Genomic DNA, 25,269 nt, shown 5'->3' with positions numbered 1-25,269 from the left:
CAGGGGTGGGCAATTATTTTAACTCGATACTAAAAATTCGATAGAAGGGCCGGACCACAAGCAGAGTTTTTAGTTTTTTCTAAAGTTTTAGTTTAAAACTTCTGTTCTCATTTTTATATTGTGAAGCCCTTTGGTACCTTCAAGGAGTTGTAAAGTTCTGTATGAATGAAGTTTCATTCATTCATGATTTTTAATAAAATAAATAACATTATTTGTGAAATAAATCTGCGTCACACGTCTGCAGAATCAGGGCTACTGATCACGGATCATCTGTTCTCCCCTAGCTTCCATGTCAGATCCTGTAAAAAGTGAATCAAATAATGAAGCTCAGAGACGTGAGTCTGTCCGACATCGGCAGCACTGCATTTCACTACAACTCCCATGATGCATTAGGTTAAGCGTCTCTTACTGCCCTGCTATCATAAAGCACAACACACATCTGACAGTTTGCAAACCTCGATGAAATCAAGAAAACAGTTTATTTCTCTTTCAAGGTTTTTGTTGGAGAACAAAGGACTCACAGTCAGAGATTCTTATGTTTGTGGTCACCTTTTAGAAGAAACAACTGCTTTCTAAAAATGTCTCGATTGAAGGACAAATTCAACTTCGGACTTTTTTATTCAGTTCAGTCTAAATATAAGTAAAAACAAAACAAAAGAATCAGCATCAAGGTGAAATTTCAAACAGACAAATTTAACTAAAACGAAACAATTTAATCTTCAAAAATAATAAAAAACATTTTTGTTAAAGTGGCATTTTTGATTTAGACAACAGAAAAACTTCAGCGTTATTTTTGTGTATTTACAACTGAACTCATAAACATGAATATAATGTTGGTCTTTTTGTCTAAAATTTCTCAAACATGCTGTGTTTATATATTCGTTCAAAAAAATATATACTTTCGGACAAACATAAATATTAAAAATATATAAATATCAAAATAAATTACAGCTTAGGAAGAATTTCATTTTATTTGGTTTTTGTGAGGTTTACAAGAACTTGCATTTTAATAAATTGGAGGGAAAAAATACTTCCTGGGCAATTACTTTTTGAAAACTATTGCAACTTTTAGGACAACCAGATGCAACATCAAATGTTTTGTGCCTCAATTATTACGAAAAATGCATGTGAGATTGTGGAGGGACTGAACATCAATACAGACTACAGAGTTTCTCTTGTTTTCAATTTTTGGTTGCTGGTTTGCTGTGGGATTTTTGTCAAAAAAAAAGGACCTTGGCTCCAAAAAGGTTGAAAAACATTATTTTAGTCATTAGTGAGGTGTGAGTACTGGCTCCTTAGCGACCGCACACAAATGCTGCATGCACAGGGTGTGCATGCGATATGTAGGGGGCCCGTAAGATGTCCACACATTTCTGATGTTTAATTTCCTCATTTCTAACAATCAGACTGCTAGGATGAGGGATTGCTAAACCGGGCCCACGGATTAACCAATTGTGCTCGTACTGTTGCGCAGAGCAGCCGGACCAATAGTTTCGTGTTTGGAGGCAGGGATGGGTGCTTCGAAGGAGGCTTCGGACCGCAGTCCGTCCGGCTTCTCTGCGTGAGCAGGCTGCTGGACTCAGGATAACCTTATCTCCTGGGAGATTTGTATATCCAAGCAAATTAGCGGCTCTGGGACAGGCGGAAGCGGGTTTTGAATGAACAGTCTTGAGAAACCGTGCAAACAATCATGTGAATTTGTGTTACTACTCGGGTCCAGACAAAATAAAGGCTGATGTTATTTCAGTTTAAATTCATTCACGGCTAAATGTTGTTAGAACGTATTAACCTAATCTTAACCCTTCTTCCGGGTCAGTTCGGACAAGAATAAAGCACTGGCTTCACAGATTTAAAAAACTACAAGCGAACATGCACTTAATAATAATCATAACAATAATAAAAGCCCGTTTAGAAGATCATCTCGCTCTATGCTGCAGCTTTGTTTGTTTACAACCGAACTCAATTTCTTCTTCTATGGTCGTACCGTAATTTGTACAGACCAATTACCATCTTACGCGTCATTGGTCCAACGTACAGCCAATCAAATAGTGTGACCTCATCATTAGTCGTAGGCCCCCCGAACACCTATTGCAGGCCAAAGACTGGTCATGTATGAACCCAATCTCCGAACGAAAGTCTCCGAGCAATGTGTGCGCGCTCGATTGCGCAACAGTATGAGCACAATTGATTAATCCGTGGGAACGGTTTATCAATTAACCGGTTTTCTTTTCTTTTTTTAACCACTGGCACCTGGGGGGCTACGTAGGGGCACGCAAGGAGTGTACACTTTTTGTATCACAGTACACCGGTTTTGAGGGGGTTAAGAAAATGTAAACTCTGTACGACAAGCCCGTGTCTCACCTACTTCACTCTTGCGTGTTCCCCTAGACCACATGTGTCAAACTCAAGGCCCGGGGGCCAAATGTGGCCCGCCATGTCAATTTATGTGGCCCGCAAGAGCATAAAAGTTGTTAATTTCTTAAAATAAAAAATAAAAGTTGGTGTGTATTTATTCATATCTAGGGGGAATTGGACTTGAAATATCGGATTGGGAAACTAGACATTAGGACTTAAACATTGTCCATATAAACTAACCTGACAGAATCAAATTTAACAGGATTTATGCTAGAGTAACAAGCAAACATATGTTTTCTATGCAACTGTAATTGTCAATTTAAAAGGTTATAATAAATAAATAATGAGTTATCTAACATTAAGGAGTAGTTATGTTTATTTTTCATTACATTTAGTTACATGTGTAAGTTATATCTGGCCCTTTGAGGACAACTACTATGCTGATGTGGCCCTCGGAGGAAATTAGTTTGACACCCCTGCCCTAGACCTGCAGCGTGCTAGCAGGAAACCTATGCATGAATATTCTTCGTCTGCAGGCTCAGCGGTCTATGATCCTAAAAAGGTGTCCACCTGCATGCATCGTTGCCCATTTTTCACCCACAGACAGCACGTATCCACCTGCAAGAACAGCTGTGAATGAGAGACTAGCGTGACAAAACAGGACTGTTTGTCAATGCAGATCACCTCCTCTCTCTTTAGAAAACCCAACTTTTAATGCCTCAAAGACAAAACAATCTGGAGAATACTCCAACTCTGCAAGACGATCATTTCCATTTATCCAGATTATGTAAAATCATTTTCCCTTTAATTGACCAAACTATCTGACTGATGAATCTTTTATGATTCAGTTAGTAACTCTGGGTGAAGATGAATCACATCAACAATCTCTTAATGGAAAAACCTTCTAAAGGCATCATTCCTATCAAAGTTTTACAACCAACATTACAGCAGAAAAACTTAAACAGATAATAAGTTTATTTTTATATTAAACTAATTTTTTTATCATTAAGTGAAAATGGCCTTCTCAAACAATAATTCATCTTTTTGGTGGTATTGTCCTCTATTAGGCACATATGTTCATTGAATTTGACAGCTTTCAGCTCCCTTGTGACAGTTCACATACAGGTGCACAATGCAAACTTCTTATAAATAAGTGTTTCCATGCCAATGTGCCAAATCACATCTTTCTCATGCTGCTCCTTACCTGCTCCTTTGGATGCAGCAGACTCAATTATTATCTGATCAAACATCCCGAAGTGTCAGTCACACCCTTTTATTAGGCATAGTAAATATGACTACAAAGAACATATTAATAAAGGAAACCCTTCCAGAATCTCAATAATTCTCCTTAGAAGGTCAATTCAGTCATGTGTGATTACATGCTAAAGATAAAGGGACCTGGGGGCAGCCTGAAAATGAAGGAATAATGGGTTGTTCCGACAAGAAATGAGCTCAGTAGAGGATGTGATGAAGGAGGTCGAAAGTGGAGGAATTCCAGACAGAATTAAATGAGGTTATGTTATTGATTCGTAAAAGTTTCTTAAATGAGAATTTTATTTAAAACACATCAGTATTAAAAATGAATCTATTTATTGTTATTAAATACCTGAAAGTTAAAATGGAATTCTCATTTGAAAACATCATAGCCTCAAAAACACAAGGGAATCTGACGCTGCAGATAAATGCAGGGTTAGAGGAAACCTACTTTAGCAACCCACTTGTGCACTGGTGCGGCTGAAAATCGATTCTGATAGCTTCAAAATGAGGAGCATTTATCAGTACAGGCAAAACTTCTGCAGTCAGTGACCGAGTACCTGCAATACCACCCAAAATTATACTGATTTACAGTTAAAAGTTTAAATCAAAGTAGGGGAAAGTGTCAATCACTCTATTTTTCAGTTTCTTGTGTACTTTTCCATTCAAATATCATTTCATTTTTAATTATTTTGACATCGCAACCAGTATTTTTTAAATTTAGGTTAATCTATAAACTATTTCAGATACAGAAACACTTTTGTCTTTATATTTTATTAAAATAAATGGATTTCCATGTATCATTGAATCTTAGCACAAATTGAGTCACCATAGTAATGACATGGTTCTCCACTTACTGCATTCACATCAAATCAAAACATCAGTGGTGTGTATAAGTGGAAGCGTTTTCTTTTTGTACACACTCAGGTTTTCAAACAATTACAGACATTCAAACATCGCTTCCCTTTGACCACTTGCTGTCGTGTTTTTGTGTTGAGTGTAGCAAAATCTGACAGCTTGATGGTTCTTGCTTGATGGTTGCTTCTGCAGAACCAATGAGCGTTCAGGTTAAATGGACCTGTGCTGTCGCATTCTCAGATCCTTCTGCCTGGTTGCCTTTGCATTGGGATATTAAGTCATGGCTCAACTTTGACACTTTCAGCAAAATCGAACAGTCAAAAGTGAAAGACAAGAAAGTAAATTATATGAATCATGAGCAGATAGGACACAGAAAATCAACCGTTAGATTCTGCACCGTAATAAGGAAGTGGGACGGGCATATTAAACAGAATCTGTTCTGCTCATCTAAAAACGGGAATTGGAGCAAAGCTTCAAGTTAAAGATTCAAGCTCCGCTTGGAGAAACCATTTGCCAATCACGTGCACTTAAAAATGTTCCTGTAAAGACCGTGTCTTTACGGGAACATCTGTCTTTTGTGATCCATGCGTGATCTACAAAATTTACAAGTGTTCCTATAGTGTCAGCTGTTCGTCGATGTGCGCAGATGTCTGTTGAGGGTTTCGGCCGACAGGTCGAATTCGGTTTTGAGCTGTTCAACATTGTTGGTCGGTTATAAATTCTGCACTTTATATGTGTTTACATAGTTTATAAAAATACAAGTTTCTTTTTCCGCGCATATTCACATATGACCAATTGTCATCCATGGAAGATGCGCAAAATGTACATAGTGGCTGTGACATGACCTTTAGATCTTGAGCATTATTCATCCCACTTCTCAGGAAAAAATAAAAGAGGCAAAAAAACAAACAAGTTTCTGAAACCAGAAACAGAAAACAATAGAAGACTTTACCAAAGATGCAACCCTTCTCTGAAGTTATTGCAAGAAGCAATCCTGTCTGTTGATCTACGATCCCTAAGGCTCTTGACAAACTGACAGGATGCTGTGAAACGAGTAAATGAGAAAAGAGACTTTTTAGATCCAGAGGATTCTGGGCATAACTTAATTTCCAATTAATATAAAAAACAGAGAAAATGAAAAAGTATTTTAGTAGTTAAGTATTGATGTGGACTCTACAGAGAGTTCCAGCTGCTCTTCTGAAGCACCAACCAATATTATGTGGGTATAATTATGAGGACAGATACACAACCATGCAAATATTCTGTTGATTTTCTGCTTTTGAAAGTCACCAAAACAAGCAGACGCTCTTGACAGTGAATACTTCATTACTGACTGCTTGACTCTGCTCAGATTGTTGGCAAATCCAAGCTCATCATCTCAGAGGTGCAGGCTCTTACATGCGTACCACCACATCTCTTACGAGAGAGCAGTGTGCAAAAATGGTACAAGCAAACCCAATAACCCCACTGCAGGGGCAGACAGCATATTTTGTGTCGTAACTTCTTCAATTAAGCATGAGGAACTACAGCAGAGAGGTTCAGATGGAGCCATTGAAGTGAGCCATACATCAGCAAACATTTCAACTGAAAACCATTGGGTTAATTGCAAAAACAAAGCAGTGCTGCATCTATAGCAATCACATGTGTAGATGCTTCTGCTAAAAAATGTGCACAAACCAGGAAACAACCACTCAACTTCCACATCGAAGCACGTCCGTAAAGGTAACAAACAGGAGTTCATCAAATAACGACTGGGGACTCGTTCAAGACGACGTTTGGCCTTTAAAAAATACTTTGTATGTCACTTTTATTAGATATTAATACTATACTTGACCAATATGAACTACAGAAACCCTAAATTTCAATGACTTTCTTGCATTCCTTTTTGAGACAGCTCCAATTTGTGAATTTCTCTTCGATAAATAAATGATTTCAACTAAATACAACAGACGTCGGGTTTGTTTGTGTGATCTATTCTCCCAAATTTCTTGAGAGCCTTTGTGTTGAAGTCACATCTGGTCAACATGATTGCAGTGGCTCCACGCTGACCAGATCAGGACATCCACCTCTTTTGCGGTCAGTGGAAAAACAGTTCTTTTTTTATTTTGAAACATGACCACAAAAACAATCAATTTAACCTGTCTAAATTTTTTTTTATTTCCATGGCATTGTTTTTTTATTGTGTTTGATGCTCTGACTGTTTAAACTGGCACCTTTCAGGTTTAAGCTAAATATCAATGGCAGATTATTCTGCGAGCCAAAATGCTAAATATCAAAAAGGATTTCACTGATTAAACACAAGATCTCTAGTTTTTTAGTATAAACATGAATATTTGGACTTGCTCCTTCATAAACAGAAATATAGGACATCCCAACTTGCTTTTGAATCCCCTGGATTTAGAAATCCCCCCTCAAAAAAAAAACATTTGAAAGGAAGCTCTACTTTAATTTAAGTGTGAAGACCTTGTTGCAAATTAAGCTGTATTCAATAAAAATCACAGCTTATCAAAGGATGGTATTGATTCCATTGCATATTTTATTGGAATCATTTGCAACATCTTGATTTTTACCACCTTCATGCACATTTTAAATGCACGGCTGTGACTCTACTCAGCCATGCAAACATGATGTCATGCAATATTGAGTGCACTGAGTCCTGCAAAAGGCAGGAGAAGAAAATACTGAATGCAGGATGGAACCAAACATAACATCACAGATAAAATGTTGAGGAAAAGATGAACCATTTAGTGAAAAGTAAAGTGGAATTATGGGATAAAACTGTATTCATGCAACTATACTGAGAAGAAAGCTTAATGCATCTCTCATCTTTTCATCTAGTTGACCTCCTCAAGATTTGATCAGCTATATGACTTCACCCAGTCAAGCACCTTCACAGACAGTAGAAAAGCTGATACCCCAATAGAGCTAAGACAAAACAATAAATCTGCACATGCAACTAAATACTCACACAAATAAGAAATACTTTAAAACATTAGTGTTCACACCTCTACTGAAGAGTTTCCCTGCACTGTTTCCAAAAGAAGCTGAAACCAAACACACCAAAACAGTATCGTCTGGCTTCATTTTTACCAGAAATAAAGGTGGTCTGGGACCAAACGTTGGATCAGCTGCACCCCACTGGAGAAGCATTTGATAGTCCACACACTCCCCTTTTCCAGGATGCCTCCCTTCTTCTGTCCTCTGATGAAAGTGTCGCTCATTCACCTGGCTAAATATATAAAAGAAAACTGGAGCTGCAGCTCAGCGAAAAAGCGGAAAAGAAAGGAAGAAAGGACTTCCTCAGCTTTAACTGCTACCTCCTGCCATCGCCGATCCCCCTCCCTTACCCTCTCGCTCCCTCCCCTACAGACCAGGATGGGCCTGGCAGCCCGCTGAGACTCAACACATGTCGTCAGCAGCAGGCAGCACGGGGTTAATTAAAAGAATGACAATGCAGAAAAGAGTGAAAACAAAGATCAGAACTCGTGGAAGCAGAAACCTGCTGCTGCAGTTAGCTAAAGTCAACTCATGCATCATTTATGTGCAAGTTAACTGTGCTGCAACATAAAAGAAACAAATGACCACTAATTGAAATGTATAAGTGCTTGCAAAGAAAAAAAGATTTCATTCAACTCAATCAACAAAGGGAGCAGAGTGACCTTGGAGCTGGAATTGAGTCGGTTGCCAAGCAGTGACAGACGTCAGAACGTCAGTGACTGACTGGGTTGGTAAAGATGAGGAAGCTTCCTGCTGCATTGCAGTCACAGATGACAATTAGAGACCAAAACACTTTTTGTCAAAGTTTGCAGCAAAGGCTGAACATAAGGCTTGTTTGGAGCCTGAGGTAAACGGCAAGTAGGAGCCAGCCCACCAAGCAGGGGGAGAAGAACCCAACAGGAACATCAGCTGTTCTACCACATCACTGACCGACTGATCAGGAAAAGCCATTTGTTTAAAGTCCCACTCCCATCATCTTTTGATCTATTGCAAAAGCAATAATCTGTACTTGATCGGATCAGAACCAGATTATAACAACTATGCAAAAACAGAAAACTGAAGAACTCAGTAGGGGTTGGATTATATAAATTCGCATTTCCGCCTGCTTTTAAAGCAATAAATCCAATACTACTTGACTTAGTTAATAATCATATTTTTATTTTTATGTGACCTATATGTATCATGTATCACTGCAAACACCTCCATTAGTAATTACAGGTATTGTCTTATATTTATGGTAATTTTTTTCTTTGTTTTTTTAATCAGTGCTTATCATTATTTCTTCAAAGAGTTTGATAAATCTGTGTGATTTTTGTTGTATTGTCTACAATCAATGCTTGAAATAAACCAATAAATAAATCAATCCAATCAAAAGAGTTCTCAGTGGTCTTATCATTCTGATAATGCCATTTTTAGCCAAAATCTATAAACCTCTGTACTTCTCTAGGACATAGTTTCTGCAGAGCGCCAGGAGTTCATCAGAAATTCACCTCTGAGGTGTGGGTGGGACTGAACGCATCTCTGTCCCCCCTTTCCCTTCCTGTCACTGAGAGCTCTCTGTTTACACTCTCTCCTGCTATCTTACAGCCCCTCATACCCTAAACCTAACATTATCGGTGTAACAAAAGCAATGAACAATATCAGAGCTATTCAGTCGTACAGTTTAGATCCAGATTCCAGCTCAGATGAGGTAAACAAAGACATTTATGGATCTATTTGTCTGCAGGTGGATGCATCAGAAAGGAGCAGAGCGGGAGGATTATGGCCCGCCGACTGTAGCAGCTGTGCTGACTACAAGCTTTTTCCAAGTGCATTCATAATCTGCTCCTGATTCAAAATAATTTGTTTAAGCTAAGAGGATATTTTTACTTAAAAGCCACTTGAACAAAACTTCATTTATGGCAAAGCCTAAGGCACAAACTTCCTTAAACTAAGAGAAAATCTGGATGATTCTGTCAAACATTTGTTGTGTTGTTTGGGATTTGATTAAAGAAATCCTGCAGCACAAAACACTTGAAAATAATCAATTTTAATGCAAGTAAGCTTCTCCTGAGTGACTAACAACATGTTTCTTTATTTTGTCAGATTTACTGTTTCTGAGCAACGATCCTGTCTATTTCTCATGGATACAACTTAATGAAAAACCTATTGATGTGTGATTTTGATGTACCGGTAGTTTTGTATCTGGATGATACCGCTCTCTTCACTCATAAAAAATACAATACAAATGACCATAAAACTATTGAGTGCCATGCAAAAAACATAAAAATAAATAATCATGTTCATGTTTAAGATAATAAATAACCCAAACCGTAAAACCTTATGAGTTTATCCAAAAGTGTCTGTAAATTTTGTTTTATTTATAAAGTCTTGTTAGTTTTTCACCTTGAAGACTTTCTTTCTTTCTTTAGCATTTGTTTTGTCATTTGGTCTTTGCAGCGCAGTAGAGGAGCACAGATCCCTGCAAAAATTAAACGGTACATGTCCTCTGTGACCACGCCCACCGATCGTATGTGACACACTGATGTGGTTGGCGTGCCACATACATACGTAGGATTTGCATGAGGGGCAATGTTGGCATGTGTGAGTGCAGGGGTTCGCAATACAGCTATGCTTTCACTGACTATTGGACAAAGGGTTTTCTTAAGGTTCTTTTGATGATCTTTGCATAACAAACTTCAAAAAGCGGAGACAGGAGGCAGTTTCAGGTGCAGGACCAGATAATACTTAAAAAAACACCACTAGCACAGATGAATGACAGAGAAACTTATACAGGGACTGGCTTTTTCACTAGAAGTGAAAACCTTCTTCAAATCTTAGTGAAGCTCACAGCAGACGAGCAGAGCAGCTACTGCACAACCGACACAACTCCACTGTGGGACACACACACTCACAACCACAGGGGGACAAGCACATAAACACGCTTCCTCTAGTCAAGGATTGACAGACTCAAACTTGTCTTCAATCCCCCAAAGCTTCAAACGGACAGAAAAATGCAGCTGCAGTCCAGCCAACAGAGGCAGATATGGCATCGCACACTCGGGACTCCTCAACGTTAAAAGCAAAGCTCTGTTACTTATTCATGTCTCTGCCGAGAAAGGGGAGCTGTCAGCGTCAAAACCTTCTCTTCTGGTGTCTTTTCCTAACACTGGAGCCACAAGCGAGCTCTCATCCATGTTGCATGACAGCAGGATATTTTTAGAGAGGAAGGCTTTTAGCCAAAGCGGAGCTGGCCATTGTTCTGAAAATGTGAGCGCCTGCTCTGATGTTTTGCGGCAGCGTGTGGTCAGCCTGGCACAACGTAAAACCCACCTAAAGTATTCAAACAGTATTTTGGAAAATGTTCTAACACACCAGTTTCAAACTGTTCTCTCAGTTCCCAACATTTTAAAGAACAAATACGTCCCACTAAGGGATAAAGTTTTCAGCTATTATGCTGCTATGATAAAAAAAAAAATTAAAATAAGAGTCCTCTTATAACATTTTAAACCAAAAATCCAGAGGGGTTACGTTTGTTTCGTGTTGAGTATTCATGAACAGCAGCCAGAGAGTCGTTATGGACACAGAAAAGCAGGAAGCCTAATGAGTCCAATGGGAGTTTTTGTCTGCAGACCCAACCCAGGAACTCCGTCTGCGGCTGCCAAAGTGCTGCAGAGCTGAGCTGGGAGGCTGCAAGCTGAGGGTCTGCAGGGACAAACGTGCAACCTCATGTTTGTGCAGAAACCTACAGACATTAGCACCATTTTTATTTACATGCAAATCACGTGTAAACAGAGAAGATAGTTTTACTGGATTAGTTGATGAAATTGCAGAAAAACTGATAAGATGAGTTTAATGAGATAAGGCGGTGAATTAGCAGATAAATGTGGATCAGATGTGATTGAAATAAACTCAGAGCTGCGCTTTGACTGGTAGCGATGTCCTGTGAGGATCCCCCTTTATCAAAAACATGTTTAGATAAAAACAGAAGGCGATAAAAACCTATTTAAAGTGAGAATGGAAGTGATAAAAGTGCTTAAAATGAATAAAATTGAGAATTGGAATCATTATTTGCTGTACGAACTTGATTATTGACAGGAAAATCGCATTAAAATGCTTTTCTCCTCCACAGCTTCAGTTCCAACATCAGACCCAGAAGATAAATCTAAAAAGAAATTGAAGCTGAATTCAACGGGCTCCTGCTGAAACCCCAATGCCAAAGCAACAAATACATATTTTATTACTATTATTTACCTCCATAAACCAGAATACAGAGGATTAATTAATAATAGGAAACTAACAAACACTTTATCTTAGAATTATCAATAATCGAGATAATTTGATCTCATGAACCTGTCTGTGAGGAAAAGAAGAAAGCCCTGGTAGGAGTGAGCTGAGCAGCATTCACAGGCTGCATTAGAAACCTTTAGTGATGAATCAAATCTTTGCTCTTCAATGAGATAAAGTTAGAATTTCACCGAACACATTTGGAAATGTCATTATTTTGAGCTTGCAGATAAAGGAGCAGGGGGATGGTGGGGATTTAGCCCAGCCAGACATTTAAAAAATTGAATGTTTCCTTCCGGTAGTTTAGGAAAAGATGGTGTCAACAAACCATCCTTTCATAAAAAAGAGCATGTGGACTTATTTTACTGCAAGTTAGGGATGAAGAAGGCTGAGCTCAGGAGGGAATCTGGTGTCGGAAATAAACTTTTCCTCTGAGCTTTGTTGTTTGTCAGCGAAAGCTGATGGCTCATCCTGTGGCAGTCAGCTGTTGCAGTGAGGCTGGAGGAAGGATGGACATTTTTATACCCTTCTGGAAGAAAAAAATTCTGTCTGTTGCTTTGAGGCGTCAGATGAGGAAGGGCAGACCAATATTTGCTAAGTCTGACTTCAGTTGAAGCAAAGCAGACACCAGCAAACCCAGGGTATAGCTGAGACAGGGACATGAGAAAAGAGTTCAGTGAGTTCATTCTGATTCTTCCCTTGTTATGTCTGAACGTCAAATCTGACAGTAGATCCCTCTGAAACTGACAGGGGGAGCTGGAAGCGTATCCGGGTCTGTGGAAGTGTCCGACATATTTCCACACTCGGCTGATCAAAGATGCGACTGATTGGCCCTTGGCTGACTGGTCTGACTGACAAAAGGGAAGGAGGATTTCACCAGCAACACCCCAAGCAATGTAAAGTCTCAGCCTGCCACACCTCTGCCTAAATGCTGCCTATGATGTTGTGATTCTCTAAAATGTCACATCATGATTGGATTTGTGACTCTCAGCCTTTCCCCACTTCCATCCTGACAGCTTTCAAAAATCAGTTATGTTCTCTAACACATTCGTCTGTTGCAGTCCTGAAACCTGGCTGAAGGGCGAAAACCGCATCCTTGTCCCACAGGACTGATTTTTGTACGGGTGTAAAAATGGTGAGAAAATCACACACTGAGCAAACAGGAAGGGCCTCTGCTCAGAAATGCCTCAGAAGGTGAGTTTTATTTGTACATGCCAGGAATAAGGCTATGTTTATCAATTCGCAATAGTTTTGTACTAAAACACAGCACTACTGGATCACAATCTGCTGGAAATAAAAAATGATTGTGGACCTTTCTTTTTGTACACAAAAAGCCATTTCAGTGAAAAAGAGAATAGGCGTGAAGAAAGGCAGCGGCGTGCACAGACTCCACCCTCACCTGTCTATGTCGCCCGCCATCTCTTTGTTTCCTCTTGTTTCCCGGGGCAATGCCACATCTGAGGCTCGAACTGCATTCCTGGAGTACATATGGAGACCGCCCTCGGTGAGGTGCCTGTGAAAGCAGCCGTGATTAAGAAGATCCCAGAGTTGTTGGGGTGTTATTGGCGTGGAGCAACCCCACCCACCCTTGTCCTCCTCGTTGCAGTGTGGAACAGGGAGCTCATAGGCTGCACAGTGTATTTTCTACATCACAAATACGATATTTTTCCAACTGTATTTGCTCCCGACTTACAAAGACTTGGAAAAAAAACTCAGAAATGTATTTTAAATCCTAATTTTATTTATTTATGTTTTACATCATCTATTATAAAAAAACACAAGGACATGTTAAAAACACTAACATGTGTTGAGTTAGTTAATAAAACGTATTAAGCTTATTACCACTTAGGCTTGTGTGAGACATCTATAATGCTTATAAATGTCTTACTAGAACCCCAAACAATAATAATACTTCTTAATTTGTTAACAAAGGTTGTTAATAAATCGTATTAAGCTTATTAACACTGACATATTTGTTATGTATCTATAAATCCAATAAATGTATCATTAGCATCTTAAACCCATCCTAATAATAATGCTTGTAAATGTTTTAACTAAGTAATTTAACAAACCTTATTAGACTTATTGTACTAATAAATGTCTTACTAACGCCCTAAAAATTCTATTATAATGCTTGTTAATGTGTTAACAAAGCTTGTTAAGGAATCTTGATATAAAGTGTTACCCATGTGTTATATTTAAGTCAGCGCATGTTCACACACATTTTAAGTGTTAATGGAAGCAAACTGACAGTTTTTAAACCCCTTCCCTGTCGCTCTTGGCTTTTATTATTATCTGATTGACGGTCAGTTTTTTGCACAGTGTAGGCGTCCTGAAAACTATTCTTCTGCAAGCACAAAGTCTGTCCAAGTGCTTAAAACTTCTCTAAGTTTGCATATTTGAATCTGGAAAAATGTGAGAGGGCCTTGGTCAATGTCAGCACACTGTTTGTTTAAGAAGACAAGTGAGACCTTGGTGTCTGCATGAATGCCTGAATGACCATGAATTTCAGAGGATTCTGGACTAAACTCAGAATGAAAGGAATTAAAATGTGCCACATGACAAAAATGGCCTACACAGTTAAAATGCAGAAAGAAAAAAGAGTGGCTTTTTATGATGACGTTTTGCAAGTTAAATTCTGCAGAATTATAGTTGAAGCATAAGATATACATATATATATATACATATATATATATATATATATATATATATATATATATATATATATATATATATATATATATATATATATATATATATATATATATATATATATATATATTTCGAACCAACGGTGGCCCAAAAATTGTACAATTTGGTCTGGTTTGATGGGTCCATTTTATAACGGAAACTCTAAAAAACCCGAAGTGGACTAGACTGGACCACTTAGTGGAACCAAGGCATAAGTGAGTACAGGGGTCATGGAAAGAGTTCTGGAGGTGTTGCGTACAAACCTGGAGGGGTCTGAGGGGCTGCTGTAGCGGCCTGCATTGGTGCTAGAGCCCCCAGTGCTGGCCCTTGGGGAGGAATAGCTGCTCGGCGTTGATGGCGCGTCGCCTGCTTGGAGACGTGGGGCTTGGGATGGACCAAGACGCCAGGACATGGGGGAGGAGCGTGTGGTAAGGGCCGGTAGATTCCGTCCATTGACCTCAGTGGTTACTGTTGTGTCAAAGGTTGTTTCTAAAGTGCTGTGAAAACAGGAGAAAACGACAGAAATCGTTATCATAGCAGTGGGTAGAACAATGACTCACTTAAAGTGAGTCATTGCATGCATACAGTCACCAACTGCATGCTCTCCAGAAGTACACCAAATAATTTTCACATACAGTACAGACCAAAAGTTTGGACACACCTTCCCATTCATTTGAATGAGAAGGTGTGTCCAAACTTTTGGTCTGTACTGTATATTATTAAGATATTTTGGTCTATTTTGCTTGTTTTCCTTTTTTCGTGTAGCTCCTTGGGATGACCTCACATATGAAAACGAAGAAATGTATTGAACTTTGCTTTTTTAAATGTATGGCAAATGTTGGCATATAATTGTGAAAAGACAAACAACTGATCTGTCTGGATGTTTTTCTTCGCTTAAATTCATGAACTGCAATCTGCATTTTCTTTTGAGGTGTGAACAGAAAGTACAAAAAACACTAAATAAAAATAATAATTTTAAAGGAAATGTATATTTTTAATTGAATTGGCAGTTTCAAACATGTAAAGTAGAATAAAAAATAACTCATGATTTTCTGCATTTAAAATATTTACAGCAAATTTAATGGCTTTTGACTTTGTATTCGAAATATTCAAACAACAAAAAGGTTGGAAATAGAGCATGTCTATGTGGACGTGAACCTTTTCTTCTGAATCCAGGGAACTAAAAAGGGAAGCGTTTCCCTACCAGAGCTCTCTCTGCCGGAAGTAAAATGCACTTCATTCAACAGATTAAAGCTAAAACAAATCTAGACTGCTGCACTGATTTAAAATGTATTAGAATGTTTTTTCTCCTCTGTTGTCAGGTATTCTTTAGTGTTCTCTTACTGTAATCATCAGTGAGTCACTGTTTTTTTCAGGAGTTGTGGGTTGAAGACCTTAAGTGAAGTTGGGTTTAAAGCTGAACATGGGGAACAGACAGGTCTTGAAATGTGTCCTTGGCCTTCATTCGGTGACACAGTCGAGCCAGCTCAAGCATCTCTGACAGACAGCAGGCAGAAGTGTGAACAGCTGTGTGTGCAGAGAGAAAACCGGGAAAAGCTGCTCTCAACATGAGAAGGGCTCCACATTACTGTCACAATTCCGTAATCACAGTCTGAGGCCTGACTGCACACACCCACAGACGCTGGGATCCAGACTGAAATCAATTTAAGTGAACCTGTGAGCAGCCGATGACTGAAATTTTGGATTTGCAAATGCTTTGGTGGAATGAATTGATTTGTGGTTGAAAAACAAAGATTGTAATGCAAAACCCTGAAAAGTCAAGACATGAGACACCAGAGAGGATTTGCAAACAAAAGGCTGAAAAAGGTCTAAATATGACTCAACGAAAACAGAAATGTCACCAGCTAATATACACATTCACACGAGCACATTCACACACAAATCAGGCCCCAAGACGATGGGAAAATAAGCTCCATCTTCAGCACAAAAGACCCTAAACAAACTGCTTTGAGAACTACGTATTGTGGTGCATTTATGGCACCAAAATAAACCAACAGATATATTTTTTTGAATTTTTACCGGACATTAAATAATCACTCAACATTGGTTGTTTTCATATTAAAACTTTTTACCTTCTCATACAACCTTGTTTTATTCTTTGAATTCTTTTTTTCAAATAATCTTTTTTAGATCACTATAATATTATGTGTCAGAGGGGAAAGATTACAAATAAATGATGTGTTATTTTAAAGTGCATTCAGTATTCCTTATGTTAATTTGAAATAATGTTAAATAATAAATGTTTTTTGTTGTTGTTGTCCCTATGGTAAGTACTAGTATACAGAAAGTACAACATGACTGTCTTACAACACAAGTAAACATATGACAGTATCTCAAATTTTGTTTAAAAAAAAACTTTAAGTCTAACAGCTAAAACATTTATGCTAATAATTCCCATTTCTGCCATTTTTTGAAGAAATTTGTTTTTTAAAATAATTGTTGCATTTCTGCAGATGTAGAAAAAACATAATGACATGACAAACATGGAAGGCAGTCTCACAATCTGATTTTCCATTTCAGAATAAAACTAATGCTGATTAATGCCATTCATTTTCTGTGTGATTAATTAATCGTGACCTGTAAATATTTCATCCAAAAAATCTATTTTTGATCGCAATTATTTTTAACCAAATAATTGCTGTGAAAAGCCTCATTTTGAGGTAGTTTCATTTAAATTTGTGACATTGTGGAACAGTAAAAGATCAAAACACAACTAAAAAACTTTTATTACTATAACACACTTCAAACAGCTTCTTGCACCCCCAAGGGGAATTTTATGGAAGCGATTCTTTAGCATAATTAAAAATAAAAGTCAAAACCAGAAATGCTTTTTCATTTTCAAAATGAACCTGCTTTATTTTTACTAAAAATTAAAATGAAAAAGCAATCCGCCACAATTCTTTTTCCTTTTCTTTCCTTAAACACTGCTTATTCTGTCACGTTTTATTGCTTTTATTGGTTTATTGCTTTTATTATTTCTTTCTTGTATCATATTGTCTCTGATTTTATGTGATTTTATGTTAAGCACTTTGGTTGCTTCTGCTTAAATAAGTGCTATACAAATAATAACTTGATTTGAGAACCAGGGGCCTCATTTATAAACGTTGCGTACGCACAAAAGAAGGCGTACGCCACTCTCTACGCAATAGTTGAGATTTATAAAAAGCAAACTTGACGGGAAAATGTGCGGTCCTTCACGCAAGCTCTGACCCAGGCGTACGCACAAAAACGGATGAAATGAGAAACGGCGACACCGTCGGCAGAAGGAAGAAACATGTGAAAGTGAAAATGACAATACTGCCTCTCATAAATAACATGAAGACTTTACAAAGCAAGTCTTACAATTAACAGCCTACACAAACACCCGTTTGATCGATCAGCAGTGAAACAAACAAAAAAAATCAAATGAAAATTACAACAGAAATTCAAAGGAACACTTATTTGCAGAAAAAAAAGTGAAATATGTTCTGCAACATTGGCATGTTGTGCAATTCATCCTCATAAATAATATAGTTAACAGAACGAAATAATGTACAAAACTGATATTCTCGTTAATGTGTCCGTCTGGCGGAGCAGATATAGGTGCGGGCGTGCGGACGAACAGACGCACTGTCCACTGGGGAAAGTTGTTTTCATATTAAAACATTTTTTTCATAAGCTATGGAATTATGGTATTCATACATATGCCTTTAGTTTTTTTATTTTTGATAAAACCATGTATGGCGTATGTCTCAACCATTCAGAAAGCAACAAGAAATTACATTTGCGCTGAACAATTTCCCATTTCCACGTCGATTATTACCGACATCTGTAGCTTGTCAGATGTAATTAAATGGAGGGAAATAAAATGACCCATCACAATGAGTAATGACGCACAATGGCTGATCTTGCGCTCTTAGAAGATGTGGCAAATGGAAGAATTCGGAGTGAACGCATCTTTAGACAGCAAGAAGACTTGCTGGCGAACGAGGACGAGTGGCTTATGAGCCGGTTCCGACTTCCTGGAGCCGTCCTCTTGGACCTCTGCGGGCTTTTGGGCCCGGCGTTACAGAAGAGCACTCGGAGAAACCACGAGTGTCACCCGGTGCATCTGGCGCTCCAGTGCCCCCCCCCCCCTCCCCCTGGGTGGCAGAGACACTCTGGCGATGGAGCGCTAGACGTTTTTTTTGCCTCGACTTTGATGTCCGACCATTTCTTTTTTATTTCGGCCACGGTCCGAGGTTGTGAGGCTACAGCATTTGGCGTCTGCCACCGTTTGCCACTCACGTGCCTTTTTGGCATTAGTAACGCCCACACTGTGCCCTCCAAACAACACTTTTCTCCTCTTTTCCACCTCGCCAACGAAACTTCTACGTCACATTGAGTGAAGTTACGTTTTTTATGATTTCCTCTCTGTGTTTGCCATGATTTCGCAAGCCATGAATATTAATTTGTGGGCGTTTCGCGGCCTATTTATGGGCAACTATGGGCGTGTCATGAAGCCGCAAAAGCTGCGCTGCATTTAGAATTCGTTGTGATTTATTAAGGGAAAGACGCGTAGGATGTGCGTGCGCACGGTTTTATAAATCCGAATATTTATGTGCGTACGCACGTCCTATGTTTCATCCGTACGCCACTTCTGACGCAAATCCTACGCAAAGTTTTATAAATGAGGCCCCAGGACATTTTTCCAGAGACTGTTCAGCACCCAGTCCCAGATCCAGACCCCAGGCTCTTCCGGGAAACATCAGTGGGGTGAGGCAGTAGCGGGATCCTCACCCCAAACCACAACACCCCTTGGAACCAACCTTCCAATGGTAGGTCGCTGTGGCCCAACACGTGGATTATATTTGGACTGTTCCATTGGGGGACAGCCCTGCAGTGCGTTGGTGGACACAGGGTCCACCATCTGTCTTGTTAAGAAGGGACTGTTACCAGGGACTTCAGGGTCTCTCCCAGAGGGTTGGGTTCATACTGAGACTGCACTTCTCACAGTGACAGGCGAGTAAACCAACATGCCAGGGAAGAAATTGTTGTATGTGGCAGTTGGGGCTATTAAGTCCAAACATGAGTTTTGGCTGGCTGACATCCAAGATGGCTGCATTATAGGGCTTGACCTCCTTGGTCGCTGGAGGGCATATGTTTACGTCCCACAATCCTCAATCTGCATAGACACTGAGGTCATCCAACTGCGGTCCAGAAGAAGCCACAAGGGGGAGCAACAGAGCATTGCAGCCCAACACAGCAAACCTGCACGAAAACAGCGTCACCATCGGCGGCCACAGAAACACAAAAGAAACCATGGGGTTGCACCTGACCCGTCTCTAACTCCTGTTCCATCCCTTGAAACAGTTGCAGCGATTAAAGATATGGAGGATCGCAGCAATGCTACCCTCAGCAGGAAACAGAAGGAGCAGCTTGGGTGCTAACTCCAAGAGTTTTAGGACATCTTTGCTTCTCGTGAAGAGGACTGCACTAGAACAGGTCTGGTCCAGCCCCACATTGACACTGGTGAGGCTAATCCAATCCGCCTTCGCCCTCACCGTCTGCCACTAGCGAAGTGCCAGGCGGCTGAAAAACTACTCAAAGACATGGCAGCTATGGTATTATTGAGCCCTCTGACAGCCCCTGGGCTGCACCAGTGGTCATGGTGCGCAAGAAAGGCAGAGGATGGCATCCATGTGTGGACTACAGGCGCCTCAATGCAGTGACTCGAAAATAATCTTACCCCTTGCCCCGCATTGATGACGCACTGGACTATGTGACTGGCTCGTGTTGGTTCAGCTCATTGGATTTACGCAGCGGGTACTGGCAGGTGGAGCTGGCACCAGTGGCCAGGCCCAAAACAGCATTTAACATCGGCCAAGGACTTTGGCAGTTTAAAGTAATGCCTTTTGGGCTGTGTAACACCCCAGCTATTTTTGAAAGGCTTATGGAATGGGTTCTTAAAAACATCCCCCGCACACGATGCATAGTATACCTGGATGACTTGCTGGTCCATGCCCAGAACTTCACATAAGTGGTCCACAACCACTGATAATCTCCCCATCTGGGGCTCCCCGCAAGATCTCACCCCGTGGGGTCAAAATGAGTAAAAATCCCAGAACCACAAGGAGGGACATAGTGAATGATCTGCAGTGAGCTGGGACCAAATTAACAAATTTAGCACACTACGCCACCAGGGACTATAATCCTGCAGTGCCAGACATGTCCCCCTGCTATAGCCAGTACATGTGCAGGCACATCTAAAGTTTGCTAGAGAGCATTTGGATGTTCCACAAGAGGATTGGGTAAATGTCCTCTGATCAGATGAAATCAAAATAGAACTATTTAAAAAGAACTCCACTCGTCGTGTTTGGAGGAGAAAGAATGCTGAGTTGCATCCAAAGAACACCAAGCCTACTGTAAAGCACGGGGGTGGAAACATCATTCTTTGGGGCTGTTTTTCAGCAAACGGACCAGGACAACAGATCTGTGTAAAGGACAGAAGGAATGCGGCCTTTTATTGTCAGATTTTGAGTGAAAAACCTCCTTCCATCAGCAAGGGCCTTGAAGATGAAACATGGCTGGGTCTTTTAGCACGACAACAATCTCAAACATACTGCCCGGGTAACGAAGGAGTGGCTTCATAAAAACCAATTCAAGGTCCTGGAGTGGCCTAGCCAGTCTCTAGATCTCAACCCCATAAAATATCTTTGGAGGGAGTTGAAAGTCTGTGTTGCCCAGCGACAGCTCCAAAACTTTTTTATGATTACAAACCCTGCTAAATGCTGGTTTTTCAGGTAATTAGGCAGGTGGGTGCATAGTGGCATTTTAAAGGTTTTAAGAAAAAGTTCAAATTTAACAGCAATGGGTGAAGCTCCAACTACACCCACCACACGCTAACACACGGAATGGGATTCCAAGAGGGGATTGTAAAAGTTCACTTATGTCCAAATAAGAACCACACTCTTTTTTGACATTGGTCAGTGTTCGCACGGGCACATTTGGAGGTCACGCAGTGGCCATCAAGTGACAGGCGAGTGGCAGGAAGGCAGCAGCGCAGTAACTGACTGATAGGAGGGTCTCCAGGGTCCCTAAAATTCGTCTGATGATTGGCCGATTTCAGACTGCCTACCTCCAGCCACCCACTGTCCTCGTGCTGCCATCCCACTGTCCGATTGTTAGAAAATCGTACGGTGGCAGTGCAGGCGCTCGAAGAATGCTGTTGACATGGCTGGGGGCCCAGCGATGACTGGTAGTCAATCTGGCGATCGTGGTCACTGTGGGTCTAAATGAGGAGATGGCATTGATGCTGAACAAAACTCATTATGGGATTGATAGCACCACAACAACTCTGAGACCTGTGTCTTGATGAATAGCGGTTGATGTTGAGAAGAACACGAAGAAAACAGAACATTGCGCTTTCTTGGGAGGCATTTTGTCTAAAAATGAATAAATTTGTAAATTAACAAGATTCTAATGTGTGCTCAAAATCTGAGTTCTGAAGGACCAGTGGTCCAGAATGGACCGCTTTTTACATACCCTCCAGCTACCAGGCAGCTGGCGGCCGGTGGCCATTGATAAGTACGGCCGGCATCTGGAGGCTCCTATTGGAGCTGCTGCCAGTCGGCAATCTGGCTGCCATCGCCCTGTGGCTGCCCAGCTGTTGCCCGATTTCATAACGGCGTCATCCCAGACAGACGCTGTCTCCCTTTGTGACCACACCAACAATTTTCAACCTAATCTGGAAGATTCTGCCGATGCCTCCCCATTGCACGGTGGCTGTTGTATTTGATACCATAGCATTAAACAGAGGAAACAGGAAATATTGACTGCTATACTGATTACCGTAATTTCCGGACTACAAGCCGCTACTTTTTTCCTGCGCTTACAATCCTGCGGCTTATTCAGTGACGCGGCTAATTATTGGATTTTATTGGCGGCCGCCGTGTACGTATTTTTGGACACAGTGAATAGTTTGAATTCTCTAACATCAAACACAAGTCATTTGTTTTTCAACACACCTCTAAGCAGCCAAACAACATGGACTTGACTTCAGGTCTTAGACACTTCAGTCATGGTTCAACAAAACGAAACACGCATGTCCAGCCGCATCCCAGAATCCTTTGGTGCCATTAGACCCAACGTGCACGTGATCGCCGCTACAATATGATGAAGCTTTCAAGTTAAAAGCAATCGTTAAAAGCAGCGTGAAAAAATCACCAACGGGTTTGGAAAAGCCGGTCAGCTGCGTGACGGAGAGAACAGCGCATGCTCAGGAGTGAATTTACCTCTGAGTCATAGTGACTCGGCTGGCTGCACGTAAATATGTGGCAATAATATCAGCCTTTATTTTGTCGGGACACGACTGGAAACACAAATTGACGTGGTCGTGTTAACGGTTTCTAAGGACTGAGCAGAGATTTGCATTGAAACGCTCACAGCCTCCGTGTGAGCTGGAGACTGCGTGTCGTGTGAGCTGCGGGGCCGATGGCAGTCTGATGGCTCCCACACGTAACAACGCATCCGCCCCTCATACACAAAACGTACAGTATTAAGTCCGATTGCTCTGCACAGACACGATTTGCTCCGTTCACCGGCGCAATGGGGACGAAGCGCTCCTCCCTGTAGCCGCGCTGGCCAGAGGTGTCGGAGTAGATAGGAAGGGGAGACAAGGAGCGCGCGGGAGCGCGGAGGCGTCGAGCCATTCTGCAGGCTGCAGCCAGGGCTCACTCGAGGCGTCCGCGGAGCAAGTGTTTGTTGTGGAAGGAAACTTCTGACCCACGCGCCGCGAGGAGGCGCGCGTATCGCGCTGAGGCGCGCGCTTTTCAGTCGTCGCTGCTTTATTTTACTAGTGTGTTTTTTAAACAGCCCTGTTACTCCCATAACGCTGCCGCGACACAAGCGGAAGGAGAGCTTTACCCGTTCACCCCTCCATGCTCTGCTGCTCATTCTTAAACACGTACAACAGTATGGCGAGCCGGGCGTTGGCCCCGCCTTTAGCCCCTAAGACTCATGGGAAATGGGGGATCGGGGATGTAAATTTCCTCATCATAACTGAGGGATGTAATGTTGATTATATGGTTACTGTTTGTAATTTTATGTGTGATACCTAGATTGTCAATAAGTTAAAAAAAATAATAAAAATAAAAACCATAACTGAGGAACTTGTGAACAGAATAGAGGTGCATACTGTTTGGCAGATGCAGATAGACTCAAAGACATGAGCCTGAGGCAAAAATGACTCCACCCACTGTGTGCTAATAAATCACACTTACACTCTGAGTCAGGAAGTGATCCGTCATGATGACAATGTTGCCCAATTCATGCGGCTTGTACCCCGACGCGGCTTGTGTATGTATAAAATTGGTTAAACACGTGAAAATGGGTGGGTGCGGCTAATAATCGGGTGCGCTTTGTAGTCCGGAATTTACGGTATTTTTTATTAAAATTATAAACCTTTATGAGTTGTGACATCATCTTCACTGAAACATCCTTCTGTGTTCCGTCAAAACTACAGTTGTGGACAAAATTGTTGGTACCCCTCAGTTAAAGAAAGAAAGTCCACAATGCTCACTGGAATGACTTGAAACATTCAAATTAATTAAATTAAATTATTAAATTATTTAATTTTCAATAAATTAAAATTTATTGAAAATTAAATAATCAAAATGAGCCATTACTTTTGAGCTGTTGACCAACAGAATTATTTAAAAAAAAACTAATGAAATAGGGCTGGACAAAAATGATGTTACCTCCATAAAAGACTGAGAACTAATTGCCCAGGGGGTCATGATGAACTCAAGTATTTCCTTTAATTGACATTACAGCTGTTTTCAAAGCCATAATCAGTCAGTCTGCCTATTTAAAGTGAGACAAATGGTCACTCACATTGCTGTTTGGTAAAAAAGGTGTGTTCCACACTGAACATGGACAACAGAACGCGAAGGAGAGAATTGTCCCAGGACATTAGAAACAAAATTATAGACAAACATAGTAAAGGTAAAGGCTATAAAACCATCTCTAAGCAGCTTGAAGTTCCTGTGACGACAGTGGCACATATTATTCAGAAGTTTAAGACCCACGGGACAGTAGCCGACCTCCCTGGACGTGTCCGGAAGAGGGAAATTGATGACAAATTGAGGAGACAGATAGTTGAAACTGTATCCAAAGAGCCCAGAACAACCTAAAAAGACATTAAAGGTGAATTCCTAGATCAAGGTACATCAGTGTCAGATCGCACCATTCGTTGTTGTTTGAGCCAGAGTGGACTTTATGGGAGATGACCAAGGAGGACACCAGTGTTGAAAGGAAATCATAAAAAAGCGAGACTGGAATTTGCAAAAATGCATGTTGACAAGCCACAAAGCTTCTGGGAAAATGTCCTTTGGACAAATGAGACAAAACTGGAGCTTGTTGGTAAGGCACATCAGCTCTATGTTCATAGACCCAAAAATGAAGCACACAACGAAAAGAACACTGTCCTTACTGTTAAACATGGAGGAGGCTCAGTTCTGTTTTGGGACGCTTTGCTGCATATGGCACAGGGTGTCTTGAAGTTGTACAAGTAAAAAGAAATCTCAAGATTATCGAGGCATTCTGGATAGAAATGTGCTGCCTAGTGTCAGAAAGCTTAGTCTCAGTCGCAGGTCATGGGTCTTCCAACAGGACAACGATCCAAAACACACAGCCAAAAAACCCCAAGAATGGCTCAGAGAAAAGCGTTGGACTATTCTGAAGTGGCCTTCTATGAGCCCAGATCTGAATCCCATTGAACATCTGTGGAAGGAGCTGAAACATGCCATTTGGAGAAGACACCCGTCAAACCTGAGACAACTGGAGCAGTTTGCTCATGAGGAGTTGGCC

The 25,269-nt window shown here is 40.6% G+C and overlaps 1 protein-coding gene across 17 annotated transcripts in view; it reads right to left on the bottom strand.

Moving 5' to 3' along the window:
* Nucleotides 1-25,269, bottom strand: part of nav3 (neuron navigator 3) — a 518,579-nt gene that overhangs the window by 52,095 nt on the left and 441,215 nt on the right. For 16 of the 17 annotated variants that reach the window (XM_078941837.1, XM_078941838.1, XM_078941836.1 and 13 more), the window contains 2 exons: nt 14,685-14,918; nt 13,130-13,243 (listed from right to left, as the gene is read on the bottom strand). In XM_078941837.1, coding sequence (XP_078797963.1) covers nt 13,130-13,243; nt 14,685-14,918 — 348 coding nt within the window. Of the gene's footprint in view, nt 1-7,557; nt 7,747-13,129; nt 13,244-14,684; nt 14,919-25,269 lie in introns of those variants that run through there. The other variant, XM_078941845.1, reaches the window with a different exon arrangement.

Source organism: Oryzias latipes, chromosome 23 (genome assembly GCF_053564925.1).
Source record: "Oryzias latipes strain Hd-rR chromosome 23, Olatipes_Hd-rR_3.1".
NCBI classification, from domain to species: Eukaryota; Metazoa; Chordata; class Actinopteri; order Beloniformes; family Adrianichthyidae; genus Oryzias; species Oryzias latipes.
Note: the sequence above shows the minus strand (reverse complement) of the source record. Positions and strands in the feature narration are given on the sequence as shown.